This window comes from Somniosus microcephalus, chromosome 1 (genome assembly GCF_052327205.1).
Source record: "Somniosus microcephalus isolate GS21.2 chromosome 1, FLI_Smic_1.0, whole genome shotgun sequence".
Classification (NCBI taxonomy): domain Eukaryota; kingdom Metazoa; phylum Chordata; class Chondrichthyes; order Squaliformes; family Somniosidae; genus Somniosus; species Somniosus microcephalus.
The window spans coordinates 282,010,735-282,034,341 of record NC_140987.1 but is presented as its reverse complement, the minus strand read 5'-3'; the positions used below and the strand labels follow the sequence as shown (position 1 = coordinate 282,034,341).

General features: G+C 43.1%; 2 protein-coding genes across 2 annotated transcripts in view; one reads left to right on the top strand and one right to left on the bottom strand.

Moving 5' to 3' along the window:
* The first annotated feature begins 6,604 nt into the window (after positions 1-6,604).
* Positions 6,605-8,814, top strand: LOC147124814 (fibronectin type III domain-containing protein 11-like). Its single transcript, XM_086004036.1, has one exon. It carries the CDS (start codon positions 6,618-6,620, stop codon positions 7,548-7,550), a length of 933 nt encoding a protein of 310 aa, XP_085860162.1. The 5' UTR covers positions 6,605-6,617; the 3' UTR covers positions 7,551-8,814.
* A 2,993-nt stretch (positions 8,815-11,807) lies between these two features.
* The window catches only part of LOC147124813 (Golgi-resident adenosine 3',5'-bisphosphate 3'-phosphatase-like), a 29,983-nt gene continuing 18,183 nt past the window's right edge, over positions 11,808-23,607 (bottom strand). Inside the window, exons 4-5 of the mRNA XM_085993485.1 lie at positions 18,979-19,140; positions 11,808-14,154 (exon numbers count right to left, since the gene is read on the bottom strand). Coding sequence (XP_085849611.1) covers positions 13,877-14,154; positions 18,979-19,140 — 440 coding nt within the window. The 3' untranslated portion in view covers positions 11,808-13,876. The remainder of the gene's footprint in view (positions 14,155-18,978; positions 19,141-23,607) is intronic.

The window sequence follows — 23,607 nt, the reverse complement described above, 5'->3', positions numbered from 1 at the left end:
TTGGTCATCTCTTCGATTTCTCTATCGATTCCCGGCCACCAAACAAATGCTCTGGCTAAGTTCTTCATTTTTACCCCATCCAGATGACCCTCATGAAGCTCATTGAGCACTCTATCCGTCAACTTAGTTGGAATTACTACTCTGGATCCACACATCAAGGTTCCTCTGCACACTGACAGCTGTTCTCTTCTCGATGAGAATGCTGGCAGCAGTGGTTCGCCATGTGCTGGCCATCCCTTCACCGTTAAATCATAGACCCGTGATAGTGTCGGGTCATTCCGTGTTTCCTTTTCTATGTTTGCATTCGTCACAGGGAGACATTCGACTATGGTCGAGTGGAATAACTCCATTGGATCCACTGCAAGGTCTTCTTCTTCCACCGTCGGCAACGGTAGGCGTGACAATCCATCAGCATTCCCATGCTGTTTAGTTCCTTTGTACTCGATGTCATATTGGTGTGCCCCTAGGAAAAGGGACCACCTCTGCAGACGTTGCGCTGTCATTATCGGTACGCCCTTCTGAGGGTTGAAAATGGAGACAAGAGGTTGATGATCGGTTAGTAGAGTAAATTTTTGACCGTGCAGGTAGTGATTGAACTTCTTCACCCCCCACACTAGGCTGAGGGCCTCTCTGTCAATCTGGGCGCAGTTATGCTCGGCAGAAGTTAACGAGCGTGACGCAAAAGCTATCGGCCTCTCTAAACCATCAAGGAATTTATGTGACAGTACCGCCCCAATGCCGTAGGGAGACGCATCACACGCCAGTCTGATCGGCAGTGCTGGGTTGTAGTGAGCCAATACTTCTCTTGAAGTGATTAAGTCCTTACTCTTCTGAAAGACCCGCTTACAGTCATTGCTCCATTTCCATTATACTCCCATTCGTAGCAGGGCGTTCAGTGGGTGCAGGATTGTCAACAAATTCGGCAAAAACTTATGGTAGTAATTCACCAATCCGAGGAATGACCTCAGTTGCGACACATTTTCAGGCGCTGGGGCCTTAACAACCGCTTCAATTTTGTCAGGGGACTTATGTAACCCCTCTTCATCAATCACGTGGCCACAATACGATATCTGTTTCTTAAAAAACTCGCACTTGGGGCGGTTGGCTCGTAGCCCATGTTCCCGTAGTCTAGTGAGCACCTGTTCTAGGTTGTTAAGGTGTTCACTGTCATCTTCACCTGTCACAAGGATGTCGTCCAAGTAACACTGAGTCCCCAGAATCCCTTGTAGGACTTGTTCCATCGCTCTTTGCCATATCGCCGGAGCCGATGCTACTCCGAATACCAATCGATGATACTGGTAAAGACCTTTGTGAGTGTTTATCGTGAGATACTTCCTAGAGGATTCCTCAACCTCCATCTGCAAATATGCTTGTGCTAGGTCAATTTTTGTAAAACGCTTCCCTCCAGACAGTGAGGTGAAGATGTCTTCTATCCTTGGAAGAGGATATTGTACTGTGTAAAGGACTGGGTTCACCATCACCTTGAAATCCCCACAGATGCAAACCTTCCTTGGCTCCTCAGACTTATTGCTTAACGTTTTCTTCATGACAGGAACGATGGGTGTCGCCCACTCGCTCCAGTCGACCTTAGACAACACGCCTGCCTTCTCCAGATTCTCCAGCTCTGCCTCGACAGCTGGGCGAATTGCATATGGTACCGGTCTTGCTTTGAAAAACTTGGGAATTGCATTCTCTTCTATTTTTATCGAGGCGGTTACGCCTTTAAGAGTGCCCAGCTCTTGTTGAAATACCTCTTTGGCGTTAGCTAAGATTGTTGACAATCGTCCAGGAGTGACGTCTTCATCTTTTTTACCGTCCACCGTCATTGCATGAATGGAGTGCCAATCTAAGCTTATCTTCCTGATCCATTCACGTCCCAATAACGGCGGTCCACCATTTTGCAGTATGTAGATACAATTTCCGTATTTTCTTGCCGTTGTATTCGACAGGCACCCTTGTTTTTCCTCTGGGGTATACTTTTTGCCCCGTATACGTCGTCAAGATGATGGATGTCTCTCTCAAGGGTATGTGCGAGAATAGCCGCTCGTAGTCTCGTCGATTCATGACGGTTAGCGCTGATCCTGTATCCAATTCCATTTTAACTTGGGACCCTGCTATCGTGAGGGTGACCCAAATGGTTCGGTGATCCTCTTTTGCGATTACATTGTGAAGTTTGAGACAGCTTAGTCTCCTGTTCCCGGATTCACTATCGCTCATCTGGTCTTTGGAACTACTGTCCGTCATCTTTTGTACTTTCTTGTACGGTTCCTTAGTAGCCTTTTTGTTGTCGCTGGTCTTCTTCCCAGACCTGCAAACTCGTGCAATGTGTCCCATCTTTCCGCATTGCCTGCATATTTTGTCCTTGGACCAGCAGTCCTTCTGGTCATGGTTAGTTCTGCCGCAGCGATAACATTTTGCAAATCCCCATGTCATTTTGTGGGTGCCGTATTCGTGTGGCTTTTGTTGTATTTCCGCAGCTCCCCTGGCTGCTGCTTCGTATGATACTGCCACGCTGAAAGCCTTATCTAGCGTCAGCTCTTTCTCTGAGAGTAACTTCTTCTGTGTTCCTTCACTCAGGAGTCCACAGACAAATTTGTCCCGTAGTGTATCTGCCAGTCCTGCTCCGAACTGGCAGTGCTTTGATAGCTTGCGCAGTTCCGTAAGGTACTCAGCATTGCTCTCATCTTTATGCTGAGTTCTCCTGTGGAATTTAAATCTTTTGGCTATCAACAGCGGTGCAGGGTTTAGGTGTTCCTGTAGGACAGCAACAATTTCGTTAAAACTCTTCGCCTTCGGTTTGGCTGGAGTAATCAGGTCCCGCAATAGGCCGTACGTTCTAGCGCCCATTAAGTTTAGCAATACCGATGCCTTTTTCTCATCGGCTATTTCGTTTGCCTCACAATATACTTCGACTCTTTCCACATACATGGTCCAGTCCTCTATTGTATTATCAAAGGCAGTGATACAGCCAGTCTTCGGCATCTTGAAAATCTAAAATGGCGCCTCACGCGCTTTGCCTTCTTCCCCGCTGATTAAGATGGCGCCTCCCGCGCTTTTGCCTTCTTCCCCGCTGTTGCTAGCGCTGCTTTCCGCGGTTTCCGTTGCAACCTGCAGCTCCTCGCGGTTTCCTGCGCGTTTAATATTTCTTTTTTTTATTATTTTCCCGTCGTGGAACAACCCTGTGGGACTCTTGCCTCCCTCTTCACGGGTCTATACGCAGCCCGGCTTCGTAGCACCGGCCGCGCCCTGTGTGCTCCACCCTCTCTCTCTCCTCTTCCCGACAACGCTGCTCGGCCCCGTTGCAAGCCACCCGCTCGAGTTCGTGACCGCCGCAGCCCAGGAAGGATCAGTGTACTACCTGCCACCAGCCCGATTAGCTGAAGCACCGTCAACAGGAACCAGGCCCCGCTTTCGACAGCTTCTCCAGCAATCTTCAACGCCGCTAACACAGGGGCGGATGCCCACGGTCGACGCCCGTTTCTACTGCTTCTTTCTTCCTTCTGGCCTCGACCTCTGCTCACTTCGCTGCAGGAATGGATCCCAGGAGGTGGTGCAGACTGTAGGTAAGTTCGTATCTGCTCGTCGCCAGTATTATGTCCGTGTATGATTGAGACACGGACAGCAGGAGTTGAACAAAACAAGTCTTTACTGAAAGTAGTCAATCGGGAAACTGAAACTACAGAGGCTTACTAGCGCCTTTTATACAGGGGTGGTCACTGCCGGTACTGCAGTCTGAGACCAGTTATTCTCTTAAAGGTACATACACAACAAGCATGGTATGCACACCAGCCTGCAGGAGTCGTCGTCGGATTCACTCTTGTGGGGGATGGGATGTGGGGGATGGGTGCCTCGTGGTTGCACAAGATTGTTGTGAGACGGTGAATATTTTATCTGCTTCCGCGGCGAGTTCAGCACAATCTGTGATCGCGGAATTGGCCAAGGCCGTTTGTACTGGCTCTGGTAGTTGACAGAGAAACAGCTCGCGGAACAGAAAACATTGCGATTCTGAGCCCAAAAGCATGAGCATTTGGCTCATGAGCTCTGAGGGTTTTGAGTCCCCGAGGCCGGGCATGGAGATAAGTCTGCGAGCGCGCTCCGGCTTGGACAAACCGAAAATCTGCAGTAAACGTGCTTTTAAAGCTTTGTACTTGCCATCGTTCGGTGGACTCTCGAGGAGGCTGACGACCCGCGAGGCCGTGGCGCTGTCGAGGGCGGAGACCACGTAATAATAACGGGTCGAATCCGCTGCTACTCCCCGGATTGCAAATTGGGCTTCCGCCTGGAAAAACCACGCAGCCGGTTGTTGCTCCCAAAATTGTGGCAGTTTGAGGGTGACGGCGTTCGTGTCCATGATGTAACGTCAACGAAAATTGTTCGAAGAAATCGGGGTCACCAATGTAGGAACTGGGGTTCCTAGCCGAAGAATTGAGATCGACTCAGAAAATCAAAAACAATGAAATTTAATGAACAAACGAATCTGTACAGGAAACTGTAGGATACAATGCAAATAGGTCTGGTCTGCTTGAAAGCCTCTCTGGAAACTGCTAGAAAGTTCCGAGCTCAACTGCTAGCAGGTTCCGAGCTCTACTGCTAGGAGGTTCCGAGCTCTGACGTCATGACGTTCTTCCCACCGTTGAGAGATCACGTGACGGACGGCATGACATCATCACGCGGAGTACAGGAAAGAAGCCCTAGTACAGTTAACAGATACATTAAAGGTGCAGCCCCAGCTGTACTACATTGCTGTAAAAGGAATTATATACAATTGTCCATAATCCTCTGGTGGTTCTGCCACAAAACAATGTTTAATACTAATAAACAGAGTTTAACACTAAAACAATGGAAAGCTGGATAACAGATCTGTACTGGTTGCTAGCTCCACGAGGACTGACTAGAGCCCCTCCCTGGTCGGACGTCATGACATCATCACGTTTTCCCGCCACTGGAGGATCACGTGATCAACATGATGACGTCATCGCATTGGGTCTCAGTCTTAAAGGGACCGCGCTATGTACATGCGATAATATGAACAGAGATACAGATTCATTCTGTAGCTAACAATTAGTTAAAGATAATTATGTACATAAGATCAGAGTCCCCTTGGTGGCTCTGCCACAATATCACCCTATCCATAATGCACATCTAGCTTTTGTTATGCTGCACATTATATATCCTGCCAATCCATATAGATTGAATACAAATGGAAATTTGTTTTAACTTGTTTGTGAGTGTAGTTCAGAGTTTAAAATCTATTTTATTTTTCTCCACTCAAAGGTGCAGAACCACGTGACAGTCCCATAGTGCATTGCTTCCAGTGACCAAGGAAAACAATACTCCTGTGCAAAAATATTGTGATCCTTATCTTCATCATACAGCCATTTTTGAAATCTAGATTTGACCCAATATATTAGAATTAGTTCATCGATAGTTGATTTTCATTAAAAGATTATTAAATAAACTACTTTAAATAATGCAATTATAAATGGTACATATGCTGCTGTGCCTCAACTAAATCAATTATTTGATTCCAATAATAATATACACTGACAACCAAATAATTTTTTTCCCTTCCTCTTCCATAGACACTGTCCCTCGCTGGAGTACAGCTCCATGCGGACCAGCAGTCCTTCGGTACCTTGTTCAAGTAGCCACTTTTCACTTGTGAGCCTAGACAATGAATGCTGGCAGGCTATTTGAACATGAAGGCATCATAACGAATGAAGCAGGCAGACAATGGAAGATGAAATTCTATAGATATATGCAAGGAAAAATAGGGAACATAATACAGTAAATTGTTTTGGACTAGCTAGGGGAGAGGCCGAAAGAGATCTGGGAATGATGGTAGATAACAACACCGACCACGTCCAGTCATTGCAAAGCAACAATTAACAAAGCAAACAGAATACGGAGTTTTGTTCCCAAACCAGTAGAGTATAAGCCTTAGACCATCATGCTGAAGTTTCTTAGTGCTCTGATAAGGCTGTACCTTGAATAGTGTGCAATGCAGAAGCCTTTGAAGCAGTGCAGAGAGGGACCAAGAACCCGAACGTCAGTGGTACAGAATAGAGCTGTGAAGGAAGATTAGAAAAATTTGGACACTTAAGCCTTGATTGGATCAAGTGAGTAGGGAAAGAGATAAAACAAATTAGTAAATGGAATACAGACAGTTAATCTTGATCACTGTTTCAAGTTAAGTCGTAACTGCAGGACAAGAGGACATGGTACAAACTGACAAAAGGCACATTGAGGAATGATGTCAGGAAGCACTGCTTCACACAAAGTGATTAATGCTTGAAATGGCTTTCCGGGTAGGGTAGTGGAGGCAAAAACTCTGGAGTCATTTAAGAAACTGTTAGCCACTGTAACTGAGGATTGTAGGTGGAAGAATGATGTAGATGTACTAATCTTTGTGGGAGGAGAGTGAAACTGGGAGGTATAGGCCAACATACAGACACATATGTTGATGACAAATCACCATTGCTGACTGGGATAATGAAGACAATCAATACTAATTAGAACTGATATTTTATTTAAAAAAACATGATCCTGTTTGTTATGTTTTGGGTACTTACGTTGTTGATATTTTGCCTCACTATTCAGTAATGTAGAAGAAAAGGATGATGGCTTTGCACAGCAATCAATCCACACCGAAGAAAGAGACTGTACGAGTGAATGAATGTGGGATCCTTGGTGATGCCTGGAGGAAATACGTAGACAGAAAAAATGTAGTTCTGCAGTTTCTTGGAAACAATTTAAACACAGACATCTTGAAGCACTATGAAACGAGACTGGAACTTTTGAAAAAATGCTCTTATTACATAGATGTATTACCAAAACACTTGGCATTAGGAGACCAAAACTTATTTCAGCCCAATGTACTCGACCAACTGATTGATCCATGCAAATTTCTGCGGATGAAAAAAATAGGAACTACTCAGGTCAAAATTCAGCTTCTGCTGCTAAGGGAATATCTCAGTGAGCTGAAATATGGGCGCGAAGAGTTGAAGGTCATTGCTAAGATATCAGATGTGATGCTGTTTCTCTTACATTGGAACACTACCTGTTCTAGACTTGAACAGCTCTTCAATACATTGAAAAATTTCATATCAGTTCTTGTGCCTGGCAAACTTTATGTGAAGCATTATTTAATGAGTAATGCAAAGTCGAACAATATACCTCAACTCACAGTGGTTCTGAGAACCAAGATGCCTATATTGTTTGATCGAAAAGAATCAACTGCTTATCACAATTCAGTAGAGTTGAAGTGGTTGGACCTTGGGGACGAAGCTCATCGCGAACTATACGAACTCAAATACAAACTCCTGGAGCCTCACTGTTGCACTGAGAAGAACCAGTTTGGAGTGATTTCTGTAGAATCAGGCAGTATTGAGATTGAAAATCTGCTCCCGGACAGTTCATATGAATTTACAATTAGCCGAGCAGAGAATTACACACTTGTTTACTCAGCATGGTGTGACATCATGATCCTGAAAACAAAAGCATCAAATCACCTGCAGTATGTGAGCAATAAAACATGCAGTTTCACATAGATTTTCACATTATTATAAAAGGCATTTTCAGTCTATACATGTTGAAATATTTTAGCAATTTCAGCTCTGCCTGAACTTCCAATCAAGAATATAATATACAATATTAGATGAAGATACACAAGCTTAGAAATAAAACAAATAGCGAAGGACAATAGCAACTGCAAAAGCAAGAGATTCAGTCCATTACCAGTATATTTAGTTTTGTATTGCGTAAATTTTCCTTGTGTTCATCATCTGCATAAACACACTTAAAACACACTGACATCAAGCATATCTTTTAACTTACCCATTACTGGGGCCTATCACTTTGAAAATACCAACCATTCCTCAAAATTCACATGACATTGATGGCTATCTTCATTTTAGCTATAAATAAACTGTTCTATTGATCAAGAAGCAATTTAAAAAGCTGAGTTATGTTAAAAGCACAGCACGTTTTCATATTAAACTTGCTTTATATATTGTAAGTTTTTAAAAGCGAGTGTGCCTCTAAAACTATACAGTATCATCCTAATTGATTTATATATTTTGCACTTAGTTATTTATTTTCTTCCCTAACTAGATTTCTCTATATTATAGCTTATTCCCAGACCAAGTGTATTATTCCCAGTCTGCTCCTAGGCATTCGGCAATTCTGCCCTCTAAAGGATTCTCAGGAGGTGCACAAGAGGAGCCTGATGTAGCTGACTTGGTTTCTTTCCCTCCCTACTATGGGGATCCATTTAAATCCAGCTCATCACCTCCTCTGTAGGGTGTGTCGAAAAGAGAGTGCGGGACACGTAAGGAATTATGGGTGCAAATCTACATCCCACCACCCTGTGGTACAGTACACCAGAGGACTTCTGCACCTCAGTCTGCATTTAAACTGGTTGAAGGCTCAGTGTTAGTCAAGTTTCATCACTACAAGCCTTTGAGAACTGGAAGAGTAATGTTTATTAGGGCTTAATCTCAAAGTTGGACCTCTTGTCAGCTACAGTGGTGCTTTCACAAGAACAAACAAAGAAGTGCATCACAAGAAGTGACTTGTAATAGCCGAATGATGCTCAATAAACCAAATACATTTCTGTACAATTAATTTTCAAATGCTTTTTTATTGCATAACTTGCTGTGCAACTTTCTGTAGATTAAAGAAGTAACTTCATCCAGACTGTAATACCATCCTACACACTACATTCCTCCCCCCTGCTACAAAGGCAGTCAACTCTTTCTGGGATACAGCTTGAAGAGTACCAACAGCCCTGATACTGGACCTCACCCAAGTGGCCATTCTTCACGAGTGACCTATGCTATGAATGTCACTGTGCCATTTGAATGTGGCTCTCACATGTTTAAATGCCACTTGGGGGGTGGGGTGGGGGGGGGGGGCAGCGATGGGGGGTCATCACCGTCCAGCCCAATTTTGTCTTCACCAAATATGCACCAGGGAGTCACTGAATATTGAGTTGGCTAATTTTTGTTCTCCCTAGCCTGGGGACACTTGGGGCCAATTGTAGCATCCTTATTACAGCCTCAGTGAGGGAGGCAGGGAAGGAGTGAAAGATGGAAAGAGGGAAGGAAGAAGTTTTATTTATATAACGCCTTTTTTCCTCACGATAAGAGCATAGGAATTGCTAGACAAAAAAAGACCAAGGTCCATCTAGTACCTTCTACAATTCTGGTGGTCACACAGTACAATGATAATAAAGTTATTGACTAATCATAGCAATCAATCTCTATCAATTAGTCTACAAATGGCACAAGAAAAGCCTTAGTGGTGAAAGGTCCCCATAGGTCCAAAGTCACACTTTTCCTCCCAAGCATGTTACACTTACATGCTAGGTCTCAAATTACTCATATACTCGATCTTGAAATGTTATTTTCTGAAAGAAATCGATCTGGTATTCATTTGAATGAATCAATATTAACTGCTTCCATCGTCTCCCTAGGGAGTCTGTTCCACATTTTGACCACTTGCTGACAAATATTATTTCTGCAGATTAGCTTTGAATTTTCCCACCTTCAAGAGTCAGCCATGTCCTCTGGGGAAATGCTTTGGAACATCATAGAACCAATGAATTACTTTTGCAGTGTAGTGACTGTTGTTTTGCAGGCAAACATGACAGCTAATTTGCACACAAGGTCCCACAAACAGCAATGAAATAAATGACAAGGGTTGGTAGCGTTGGCTGAGGAAGGAATGTTGGCCACGATGACAGATGAACTTTCTGCTCTTCTTTGAAAAGTAACAGGATTGTTTACGCCCACCCAAACAGGCAGAAGGGGAGATTTAACATTCATCTGAAAGATAGCAGCTCAGACAGTGCCTCACTCCTTCTGTACTACATTGAAGTGTCAACCTAGATTATGCTATTGTCACATTTCAGGATTTTTTTTACACCAAAAGATTTTGGGGTAAAAAAGTGACATTTAAATGTTGGGTTTTTAAAGTAAAGTGTATTCGTGCAAGTTTTTTCTAAAAAAAAGGCACTGAGGCAAAAGGTAGTTAAAATGCCAATAAGTTCTGATGTTGCTTTCCTAAAGACTATACATGGTAAGCAAATCATTAGCCCGACTCAATTTTGGGCAAACAACTCAAACTCTGTGTTGGGAAATACCTAGTGCAGGACACTTGGCAGGGATTATCGGACCGGTCTTTCCTTCTCACTGTAAACACAGCATAATAAAAACAGAAACAGACACAGGAAGTCAGTGACGTTTTTTTTAAACAGAAAGCAGCGAGGGCAAGCTCTAACCATTGTTAGGAAAAGTCAGGAGGGTACTTTGGAGGTATTTTGCTTAAGTCAGGCAAGGTGACATGGGAAAGTGTGGCGTGTTCAACATTTTTGTATTGTTACACAAAGACAAGTTGTACTGATTGGACTCAATCATAACTGTTGCTCTGTATGTTCACTTGCTGTGAAATAAAGCAACTTAACAATTCGTTTCTGGCCTTGTCTGCTCACTGGGTAATATTTCAATCTGCCCTCAAAAAGATTGGAGGGGCACGTACAAAGACACAAATATCTAGTTCAGATGATGAGAGGGTACTACTGTTATACCCATGGATTATGCGACCACCAAGCAAATCTTAGGCAATATGGGCACAACCTTAAATGCAAGATGCTCAGACCACATGCAGGAATCAGCACGACTGTACCCGAGAGAATATTTAAAGCAAGATCTACCAACTTGTAACAGTGCTCAAGTCCTAGAGAGGAGCTTGAAACTATCAGTAATCATCCTTCTGATTGAGAGGTGAGAGTGCCATCACTGAACCTACACTTAGGTGATACTGAGATTAACTGACTGCCAGTAAGAGTGATTGCCAAGGCAGGGGGAGGGGGAAATAAAGGATGTTTGTGTCGTTTATGGGTCAGTACAACAGGACATGCATTTATCCATTTAAGCTACATTATTCTAATTTTTCTTCTGGCACTGAATCCTGTTAATTTGTAACAACTTTCCTCTCCCACTCCAATGGCTGCTGCTCAGCACTGGCGAATGAGTTTAGGTTTGACCCTGTAAATCCATACTAAACTTCGGTTTCTCAAACAGCATTCACTCCTCCAGCCATCTGATGCGTACATTTCTAAATACCTACCTAAATATTGACAGTAAAAAATTGGCACTCCTTTCTTTAAATATCTGACTTTCTTTGCTTCTGCACATGCACTATCCATACGAGAATACATCAGTTCTGACAAAAGGTCATCGACCTGAAACATTAAACTCCGTTTTTCTCTCCACAGATGCCTCCTCCAATGCGCGGCCTATTCAAATTTTTGCAAATGCGCAGTATCTCTCAGGTGGACGTAAATGATCCCATGACACTATTTCGAAGAAGAGCAGGGGAGTTATCCTCGGTGTCCTGGCCAATATTTATCCCTCAATTAACATAACAAAAACAGATTATCTGGTCATTATCACATTGTTGTCTGTGAGAGCTTGCTGTGCGCAAATTGGCTGCCGCATTTCCCACACTACAACAGTGACTACACTCCAAAAGTACTTCATTGGCTGTAAAGCGCTTCGAGACGTCCGGTGGTCGTGAAAGGCACTGTATAAATGTAAGTATTTCTTTTATCTACAATGTAAAAGCCGGTGAGCGGATGGGCAGGACCTTGCAGATGACTGCGGGGTAGCGGGAACATTGCTGCCAGCATTTTCTGTTTTCATTATAGAAGAGAATACATGATCATCTTCAGTATTACAAGTGCCACAGTCAGCTCATATTTCCTTTGTGTTAGCATACACATGAAAATCAAGGACCACACCAAATCATTTCAGTCATTTATTTTCTATTTTTACAGATTTAACAAATAACCCAACCTCTTAAAAAAAAAATTCAACCTATTAGTGCAATTACCTTAAATAAACAAGCTGAAGTTGCTTCTATAATGCTTGAAAAAAATTGAAAAATTCAAAAACCATGAATCTAGTTCAATCATGTGATTCTCCTAAAGTTGATTATTCACCAGTGATAGACACCACCTGGTTTATTATAAAACAGAGGGAGGAGGATTTGTTGTACGCGGTGCATGGGACTGGGAGACCCAGGTTCAAATGAGCTTTATGTTGCTATACTCTTGGCTAAGTCATCAGCCTCAGCACGGAATTGAAGGAATGGGATCAGCCAATAACAAAAAAGGAAAAACGACTGAACCAAGGTCAAATAACAACACAGGTATTTTTGGGACTTTCGGCGTGAACACATGTTAACCCAATTCTCCAGTGATTACCATAATTGTGGTGATTTTGACAACTGTGCTAATCCAGCGGTGTTCACAGGGAGTGCCTCTTGAAAAATAGCGGGTACCCAGCTCATGATTTTCCGCCAATTCATTTTAATGAATAGAAAATCGCTGGCAAGGTACCGGTGATTTTCTAAGATGTGCTCTCTGGAAGTGCCGCATCATGGAATCAGCCATAACGTTACACATACCAACTACACTGAAAGTACTGGTATGTTGTGCAGAACATACTGAGCATACAGCAAGTTCCTTTGTGATCACGATACTGTAATCCTCCAAAGAGTATTGAAACTATCCCTCTTAATTGTCCTATTTTGGTTCATCACTAACAAACCAAATCATTATACAATATTTTAAAATATGTACAAACAAACTCATCCATCACCTTCAAGACAGAGAATGAAAAACCCAAATCAAAAGTGCACTTTGATTTTGGAAAGCTTTTTTTTTTTAGATACTAAAGGTGATTTAAAAAATCTTAATTTAGTTTACAGGACCACTCACAAATGATCAGTTTCATCTGCTATTCCCATCAGCACTTTTGAGGTCATCAAGATCAGGCTGACAAATAGAAATGAAACCAATCAGCTATAGCTGAAAGTAAGCCCCATTCACCGCACATTGTTAGTAACTGCAGTCCTAACCCAGATGTTAAAAAAATCCACAATTTCAGAAAACAGAAACCTATAGGAAAATTATATTTTGCATTTTATGCAAAGACAATAAAATGCAATATCTACAGTCAAGGACATGAAATTGTACTTCAGAAGAGTTCAATGCATTTCCCATACAGCAGGAAGGGCCGATATTGAATTTCATTTGAGATGATCAATGGTTTTGTGGAAAGCAGCAAATTAAATTCCAACTATAACTCACTGCACCAGAAACTGTCACGTTGGGAGTGAAATACTTCTTCCACTCTTCTTTGGTGTTCAGACACCCTTCTCCACAGGTCTTTGCACACGACACATCAGTCCCCAGCCAAGAGGACAACAGGTGACTTGCGCTGCTCTTTGACCACAAACTAAGGCATGTGTGATGTGACACAGCCTTGACCACATGTCCGCCAATCAAGTCTCTGCGTGTCACCTGCCCAGAAGACCCAGGAGAGATCAGAAGCTCCTAACATGGAGCATTATTCTGCCGCAGAGAATTCTTGCACCAATACATTAAACAAAATGGCCACTGAAACTTTTCCTATTAGGGGCAATACCAGTAAATAGTTTATCCCACTATACAGAACTTTCAAGATTAAAATGTAATGGTAACAGAAATTCCACACTTAAGTAGTAATTCCATATGTAAAAAAAGGGCCCAATGGGGTGTGAGTCAGTCAATTGAACATGATGCTACGAGAGTCCATTTTTTACAATAATGTTTTTTGGGCAATCGCAGAAGTGCTGTTAATTTTTACAATCATTTGAACAATAGAAACTACTTTATGAGACCTCTGGGTGGATTTTTCTCCTAGTCAATAGGGAAGAAATCATTCACATTATTTGTGAAATATTGTGCAGACTCTGCTCATAAATCTTTAAAGGTTTGCCACAACGAATACAACTGGAAGGACGCGGTTTTCCTCAGTTACTTTAAAGTCTACATTTTTGGAGCAAGATTTTTAAGATTAGGTAATCGCTTAAGCACAGCATGGTGATCCATCCCAATAGTTGCTACAAGTCCACCATTACTGGAGGGAGAGTCACTGTAATCGATGGCATCTCCTTTAATTGTTGTCATCTGACCTCCCAAAGCCTTCAGTATGGCATCACCAGCACAAATGTCCCATTTCTTAATGAAGGTCACGTGGATATACAAATCTGCACGGTCAGGTTGTTTGTCTTCTCCAGTATCCAAGAGGGAAAGAACTTTGTACCCTGTTATGTATTGAAGCAAAAAATATACATAGTCAAAATAAGATTCCCAATGGAATTTCATCCCAAGAATAAAAAAGTCTGCTTAGCTTACAAATAATTTAAGCCTTTATCACGTGATGCCAAAAAATACATTGTTGACTTAATGGTAATACAGTAAGCAAATATCAGATTAGAATTAGGGAGCATCGGAATCCAAAAGCACCAGTGAAACATGACGTGAGGTAGCAGCATAGCCAGAAGAGGCAGAGGGAAGTGAAATTTATTCACTGTTGGAAGGATTCCTTGGTGGCCTGGAGGAGCACGAGTGGACCTCTCTCGCCCCTGACTGGCAGTGGCTCTGCAACCGTCTCCCAGCACTTACTTTGTACTGGGGATCTCTTGGATCTCTGGCAGCGCCTAGTTCCCACCCCAAAACCCGCTCTCGCCTGCCCGCCAGCCTTGACGTCATTCTAGTCAGCTTTGGGCGGGAAACAGATCTACAGTATTGAAACGAGGGCCTGGAATTAAAATGGCCCAGACCTCACACTGACAAATCACGCCCACCCCACAACGAACCCGCTGCAGGTTAAAATGGGGACTGGAAGCAAATTGCTCAGCTGCGCATGGGTGGGTAACTAATAACTACAATGGCAGTTATTTCCATTTGAATATATTCCACTGCAAATTCCTGATAATTAAAAAAAAAATCTATTCACAGGATGTGGGCGTCGCTGGCAAGTCCAGCATTTATTGCCCATCCCTAATTGCCTTTGAGAAGGTGGTGGTGAGCCGCCGCCTTAAACTGCTGCAGTCCGTGTGGTGAAGGTACTCCCGCACTGCGGTTAAGTAGGGAGTTCCAGGATTTTGACCCAGCAACAATGAAGGATCGGTGATATATTTCCCAAGTCAGAATGGTGTGTGACTTGGAGGGGAAATTGGAGGTGGTGGTGTTCCCATGCGTCTGCTGCCCTCGTCTTTTTAGGTGGTAGAGGTCGTGGGCTTGGGAGGTGCTGCTGAAGAAACGTTGGCATATTGCTGCGGTGCATCTTGTAGATGGTACACACTGCAGCCACGGTGCTAATTAGAACAAACAACAACACATGATGCTTCAAATACAAATGACAGAGGTGAATGGTGTATCTGTGCTGCAGGCTGGTACGGCACAGGTGGGGCTTTTAATTATACACAGGAGTGCTCAATCCCACATGGAACATACCAAACAGACAAAATGAAGCACTTCCCCATAGGGAGCGCACCAAACTGGACTGTGAATCCGCCTGATATTGCAGAGTTCTCAACAGTCAGGTACAAAACATCTCTGGTGGAGGTCTGGGAAAGAAAAATCTGCTAGACTTTCCTTTGATGAAGAAACAACGCTGAGGGGAATGGATTAAATATTTTAAATTACTTGCAGTTGCATTTGTGTTATCTCCTAATTAGCTGCTGCCATGGTATTTATGATTAATAAAAACAGTAGCTTACGTTTCTAATATCTTTGCTGCAGTCTAACGTCATAATGCACAACAGAATAGTTTCCATAGTGCACAGCGGGCCATACTTTACTCTTTTCAAATTTTAGCAAAGAAGCAGCCAACCATCGTCAGTGTGATCAGTTAATAGACAGCACTAAAGGAATATTCACCCTTGCTGAGTGCTGCTTGTTAAAAGCCAATCATAAAAACCTGAGCAGAATAACACACGGTGGGAGATAATCAAAAAAGGTATCAGTTAACTCTGTGTCAGACAGAAGCAAGTAGTGCAGGAGGTTTCTGGCCCAGACCATAGGTGCAGCCATTATTGGCAGGTAGGTCAGAGTCTAAAAGCAGGAGGAGGAGCAGTCTGGGATCACAAAGGGCACAGCAGCAGGCACGAACCATGGAAATACAGCACTTTAAACGGTGGTTCCTGGGATGTAAACATGAAGCTTTAACTCTGAGGCAATCAAGCATGCAACAGCTTTTTGAAGGAAAAGCAAAGGTACATGGCTGTGTCCCGAGAGAAATGGGCTACTGCGCAACCACAGCCAATGATCCCTCAGCACAATTTTATACCCCAATAGTTATAATGAGGCACTTGGGTGAACCAAAATCCTCACTGAGCAACCACTGGGGCTGCTAAAGTAACACTTTAGATGCTTGGATTGGTCAGGATGGGTTTTACACTATCCCACAGAGAAAGTGCACAAAATGAGAAACTTCACTTGCTTGATAAATAGCTACAAGCCATGGAGGAGCAGGGTAATGGTGCACAGAGCAGACCAGCTAGTGCAGGCGGACAGAATGGTGTGTAATGAGTTTGTGGTCCAGATCATTCAGCAAGCTCTGCAATTGGATGTTGGGGGGTCTGAACCAGTTTCACACTCGGGCCTCATTTGAATGCAGCTGGCAAGCTGTGGGCGCCAAACGGGTACTTCGCTGAAGCTCATTGGTTGTGGGTGGGTGGGAAAGTGTTCGGCTCCTACACCGAGCTGGCTGGCAGGTTGGACTTGCAGGGGGTGAGGAGGCGGGGAAGGGAAGGGAGTGGGGGGGGGGGGGAAAAGGAGGAGGGGTTCAAGCACAGGCCTCAGGCAGGCTGTGGGCACTTTTGCAGAGCCAGAAGAAACACTGCTGCTCCTCCCAGAGCACAAAAATAAAAGAAAGAGGTTTGGGCCTTTTTGTGGAGTGGCCATAATTGGTCCCTTTAAGGATTACTGATTAGGCTGGTAACTGCCTGGCACAACTGGGTGGAGCTTACTTCAAAATTATAATCAGGGTCCTGCAGTGGCATGGGATTCCAATATGCATATTTAAACAACCTCTTCCCTGAAGCAGGCAGGCATGCTCTGTGCCATATAGAGGCCCGCCTGAAAACTGCATTGGGGTGGCCGAGGGTCCCATTCACCCTGATTCTCCGCCCATTTTTCAGGTGATAAACGGGCAGGTGATTGAACAGTTAGAATCATGGAATTGTTTGTTTTATTTGGACGCTTGTTGCAGAGAACTGTCGGTTCTTTACTTGTAGACAACTGACTTTTTAATTTGTGCACATAGAACAAGACTGCCAGATATAAGATGAGTGAAGAAATGCTGTTTTGTGCATGTGGTATATGTGTTTGATAGGTTCATCTCTGCATTTCTCGTGTGCCATTAACTTCCATTGGTTGTCGATTTTCATGACTGCTATGTGCTCCTCTCACTGATGGAGTATCACTGGTGGCTTCAAGCATAAGAACACGGCAGATTGGGCAGACACTTGTCTTCACTGCACTCTACCATGTTCTTCCATTGATCAACACATTGCAAGATGACCAATGGAAATTCTTCCTGCAGTACAGTTTCACTACCTTCAAAAGTCATGAAACATCATTCGCATTACCCTCCGATTTTAATTTGTATTACCTTACCTGCTACATTTGTGCAAACATTTCTCTGTGGGAGTACATTTTTTGCATAGATATCCTTAACAACTGCAACTTTCCTTTATCTCAATACAAATCTTGTGCTGCTACTTTACAATAATACTCTTGCCTTAATTTTCTGCGTTAAGTTAAGCATCTTTCTCCGCACCGCCTACCAGATGCGCCTGAAGTTCTCATTAAATATCTGTGATATATCCATAACTTGTGTGGATGCTGCCCCACCACCCCAAAAAAAGACCCTGCTGTTTAAAAGAACATTCCTGCATAAAATTTACCATTCAGCCACTTTGTATCAAGACTGAACTCCACAGCTGGATTGCCAAAATGTTCATCATTTGTACCAATTCAGTAGATAATCAGCCGCTTGGGCAGTGTTAAAGGATTATTGTTACAGATGTGTCATGATGGCTTCCCCCCACACCCCAATTTCACGAATGAAATTGCACGTTCCTAAACTGCACCTTCTCACTATTTTGTTTGCAAGTTGGAAATAACAGAAAAAAGGTACTTACTCCATTCTTTGACAAAAGGGGCAGATATGCAGCTAGCTGTAGCAAGATTTGATTATAATTGCACTACTAATAAATAATATATGTGTACCCATTATACACGGTTACATCACTGTTCAGCAGTTCACAAAGACAGCATCAGGTTTCAATGCTTGTATTGACAGGGTTTCTAAGCCATGCGATCATGGAAATATGAAGGGCTAGATTTTCCTCCACGATCCCACCCCAAAATGGAAAGGATAGTGGCGGAAAATTGGGTGTCAAGGTCCACTGATGCATCCCTCGTCCTAGCCAGGAGGACCACCAGCTGGGCCTGGCAAGCTGCCCAATTTCCCTACTTACCCGCTGCTATCACAGTCTACCCGAGAAACCACCAGAAGGATGGCAGCAGTCCCTGGGATGGTGGTGTCAAGCTCCTGAAGTAGTTGGATGGAGGGAGACAGCCTAGTAATGTTTTTCTCTGCTTCCATTTTGGCCCCGACACTTACCTGCTGAAGGCATCTGTCCAGTCTGAAGACTTCAATCAAAGCGGTACTGCAGTCATTGGGGTTTTTCTGACCCTCCTCTTCTGCTGCTGTAGTGGTTGTCCCGCTGCAGCACGGCCTCACCTTGCTCCTCCTCTGCAGCAGGCTTCTTTTGAAAGGCAGAGATCCCGCCAGGGGCCCGGAGGTAAAACTGGCCTGGGGTCTCAGGGGTAGATGTCCTGCCCAAACCCTACCTGGGTGGATTTTGGAAAATCCAGCCCCAACTATAATGCAATATGGCGAAATGTTTTGTTTTCCGCCTAGAGTAAGTTTTTAGTTTTTAAAAAAGTCAATTTTTGTATTCATCAACACGAGTGATATTAACATCGTGATCAATATTAATGAATTGATCCATGGTAATGGGTGGGAGGGAAAAGAATCAATCAATCTAGACTTACTAAATGGGATAACCCACCTGCCCCCCCTGCATGGATAATGGTAGTGTCATTTCCAAAAGCCCCTTTGCTGTAAGACTTCACTGCTCCTGCGTGGGATCTGGAGACAATTACTGTAGGTGTCTTCTCATTGTAGGATTTCCGTGGATGAATGTTCGATGCACCTTCAACCATAGCCCAAGCTACAAGATAAAAAGTAGAGAAAACACATTGTTTCAGATGCCAGGCAAGGAATGCTAAAAGATAGCAACTCTTAACCATAATGCAGATGTATTACACTACATTACTCTTTCAATACCAACTCCCAGTAACTACAATGTTTGAGCAAATCATTGGAAATCAAATCCATACCTTGAACCTCAGATTATTTTGTCACAAAACAACTTGTATTTAAAAAGCACCTTTAATGTAGTAAAACGTCCCAAGGCACTTCACAGCAGTATTATAAAACAAAATTTGACACCGAGCCACAAAAGGAAAAATTAGTGTAGGTGACCAAAAGCTTGGTCAAAGAGGTAGGTTTTAAGGAGTGTCTTAAAGGAGGAAAGAGAGGTAGCGAGGCGGTGAGGTTTAAGGAGGGGATTCCAGAGCTTAGGGCCTAGGCAGCTGAAGGCACGGCCACCAATGGTTGTGATTAAAATCAGGGATGCTCAAGAGGCCAGAATTAGAGGAGTGCAGCTATCTCGGGGGGAGGGGGGGGTGGGTTGTGGAGCTGGAGGAGGTTACGGAGATAGGGAGGGGTAAGGCCATGGAGCAATTTGAAAACAAAGATGAGAATTTTAAAATTGAGGTGTTGCTTAATTGGGAGCCGATGTAGGTCTGCAAGCACAGGGGTGATGGGTGAAAGGTGCAAGTTCGGACACGGGCAGAGTTTTGGATGACCTCAAGATTACATACAGTAAAACATGGGAGGTCAGCCAGGAGTGCGTTGGAATAGTCAAATCTAGAGATAGCAAAGGCATGGATGAGGCAGGGACGAAGTCGGGCAATGTTACGGAGGTGGAAATAGGCGGTCTTAGTTATGGCGTGGATATGTGGTCTGACGCTCATTTTTCAGGGTCAAATATGACACCAAGGTTGTGAACAGTCTGTTTTTTCAACTCTCTGAATACACGGTTTGAACCCAGAGGCTGTTAACAACTGGTAAAAATCCCATATATTATTAGCAGCGAGACTGAGGACGGATGCTGTAAATTTTGTCGTTTTGCACACCAATCTCGCCATTGCTAACTTACTCCAAAATGACACAGCGAGCACACGCCAATCAGAAGCGGCGCAGCCAAAGGCCAGTGTACTTTCCATCACACCATAGACGATTCCTGGTACCTTCATTTGAAGCTGATCCTTTAATGCCAATAGTTTATAATTATTTGTAACAGTAAGTAATTTTAGCTGTGTTGATTTTTCAACCGTCCATATATAAATATTTTGGGTTGAGTTATGTATCTTCCGCATTATGAATAAAAGCTTAAGAAAATAATTAAAAACTACTAAGTTACTTTAGAAGGTTATTTTCCCCACTTATTCCTTTGTTTCTAGTGATTGGAAATTAAATAAAATTGAAAATGTGCTCGCTTCTCTCGTTCTTCAGGATCTAAAAATCTGTATTTGAATTCCATTATTTTGTCGTCACCCATTATGAATCTTTAGTAAACAGGAGAGTTTTATGTTAAAGTACTTCCGTTCTGCACAAAAGAAGAAATTCAACTACTGTTTCAAATAGATCTCTATCGACCAAATACTAGACGGATACTGTTTACTAAATGTAAGAAACTATGAATTGCTTATCGCTGCCCAGTATAAATGAGGCTTTGTAACCAGAATTCAGGATCTCAATCCTTTCCTAATCCCAGAGTGTAACCTATGTTTATCAGCTTTTAGTACTTGCAATTAATAATTATCAAATTGAATTGTAACTAAGCTGATCTAAATTAGTCTCTTTGTTCCTCTCCGTTTGCAAAATACCAGTGAAGTATCCGACAGTTTTCAGATCCCTACATTGAGTTGTTGAGCCTATTTTTAATTATGAAAAAGGGGTAGCGTTAGTTCTACGGTTACTCCTTCGCTTCTCCACTTCAGATAAAATTTCTGAGTTAGTTAAAATGTGAATCTGTACAATTCACATTTTTCAATAAAATGTCCCGACACTTATCAAACTAACAACCTACCACCTGTATTTCATTAAAATCAGACTATGTGCAGCCATCGCTACCCCTGTGACATTGATTCAAAGTATTCCATCTTCATTGGGAGAATTAGATGAGAGAAATAGCGATAGGAATCTGCCAGAGCATCTTCATCTTCACAATCAATGATTGAGGAAAACAACCTTTGGACTGAAGCAGGTTGGGGTGCCAATTAATTCCAGCCTTTTTTAATGTTGAGCAAAAATGAAGCAAATTTTATTACATTAGCAATCAATAAAACTAGACGTTCATACAGAAAAATAATATTTTAGTCTAAATATGAGGGAAAAGCTGGTGCCTACATCATCTAAAAGTCCTTCAATTTCATGACTTTAGGAACAGATATTGTTTGTAACAGCTTTTGCAGCATCCTCCAGCCCAGTTTTTTTGTGCAAGTGTATTCCTGCTACTGTTTCAGGTTTCAGCCGTGGCTCAGCTACTCAGTTGGTAGCACTCTCGCCACGGAGTCAGAAGGTTGTGGGTTCAAGTCCTGCTTGAGCACAAAAATTTCATAGAATCATACAGCACAGAAGGAGTCCATTGTGTCTGTACTGGCTCTTTGAAAGAGCTATCCAATTAGTCCCACTCCCCTACTCTTTCCTCATAGCCCTGCAAATTTCTCCTTTGAGTAAATATCTAATTCCCTTTAGAAATTTACTACTGAATCTGCTTCCAACACCCTTTCAGGCAATGTGTTAAGATTTTTTGCTCATTTCCCCCCTGAACTTTTTTACCAATTATCTTTATCTGTGGCCTCTGGTTATCGACCCTCCTGACAGTCGAAACAGATTCTCCCTATCTACTCGATCAAAACCCCTCATAATTTTGAACATCTCTATTAAATCTCCCCTTAACCTTCCTTGCGCCAAGGAGAACAATCCTAGTTTCTCCAATCCCTCCACAAAATCTAGGCCGACACTCCAGTGCAATACTGAGGGAGTGCTGCACTGTCAGAGGTGCCGTCTTTTGGATGAGACGTTAAACTGAGGTGCCATCTGCTCTCTCAGGTGGACGTAAAAGATCCCATGGCACTATTTCAAAGAAGAGCAGGGGAGTTATCCCCAGTGTGCTGGTCAATATTTATCCCTCAATCAACTTCACTAAAAAAAGATTATCTGGTAATTATCACATTGCTTGTGGGAGCTTACTGGCTGCTGCGTTTCCTACATTACAACAGTAACTACACTTCAAAAGTATTTCACTGGCTGCAACATGCTTTGGGGTGTCCTGAGGTCGCGAAAGGCACTATATAAATGCAAATCTTTTGTAACAATTGTACTCTTCATAGAATTACTGTGACATCAGTGGATGTTTAGCAACTGGTCATCATGAGGTAAAAGTAACAAGAGACATTACAGCACTAGTGAGGAAACATAAAATGAAACCAACCACTTTAATGGGGCTTAATTACAAGGAGAATCGGCAGCTTTGGGCCGAGACACAGAGTGAATGGTAATTTCAGTCACTGTGTGGAACATAGTGGTTCAGTAAGATTGAGGTTTATTTTTTGATAACCTCTTAGAGAGAAATATATTATTCAAGGTTCAGCTCACCTATTATTCATTTCCATTAAAACTAATTTGAGTACGGTGGGTATTGTAACTCAACAATTGCACCCGTTTCCATAGAGACAGGCTTCAGCCTTTCAACCTCACTTCAAGGTCCATAAAATTCTTGTCTGTAATTATCCAGCAAACAGGGCTCCCAACATCTGTCAGTAACAGGCAGCAGCGAGCTATAAAAGGTGAGCCCGAGGCACAGGTAGGCCTCAGAGCGGCAGCGGCGGGAATCTCGGCGGCGGCGAGCTATAAAAGGTGAGCCCGAGGCGCGAGTAGGCTTACCAATCTCAGAGGGAGAGAAGTAAAAAGTAATCGAAGTGTGGCGTCACCAGAAAGCAGGTAAGTGATTGGTTGGTGAGTATTTCTCTCTTTTTTAAACTTTAACTCTGTGGTTTATACTTTCTAATCTCTCTGTGGTGTAGCGGGGACTGTTTGTGAACCAGGGCCCTTAAATATATCATCATTTAACTGTAGTGAAATTGGTGGGATTGATTTGTTTAATTTAATTTGAATTAATTAAAGGGTAAGTCATGGCAGGACAGCCTGGTGCCATGGTATGCTCCTCCTGCGCTATGTGGGAACTCAGGGACACTTCCTCTGTCCCTGACAACCATGTGTGCAGGAAGTGTGTCCAGCTGCAGCTACTGAAAGACCGCATTGCGGCGCTGGAGCAGCGATTGGATACATACTGGACCATTCGCAATGCTGAAGACATTTGAATAGCACTTTTAATCAGTTGGTCACACTGCAGGTAAAGGTGGCACAGGCAGAAAGGGAACGGGTGACCAACAGGCAAAGTAGTAGGCGCAGGCAGGTAGTGCAGGGGTCCCCTGTGGCCATCCCCCTCTTAAACATATACCGCTTTGGATACTGATGGGGGGGATGGCTTACCAGGGGAAGGCAG

Coding starts and splice junctions, on each gene's coding strand:
- LOC147124814 (XM_086004036.1), top strand. CDS start 6,618: ATGATGGCTTTGCACAGCAATCAATCCACACCGAAGAAAGAGACTGTA.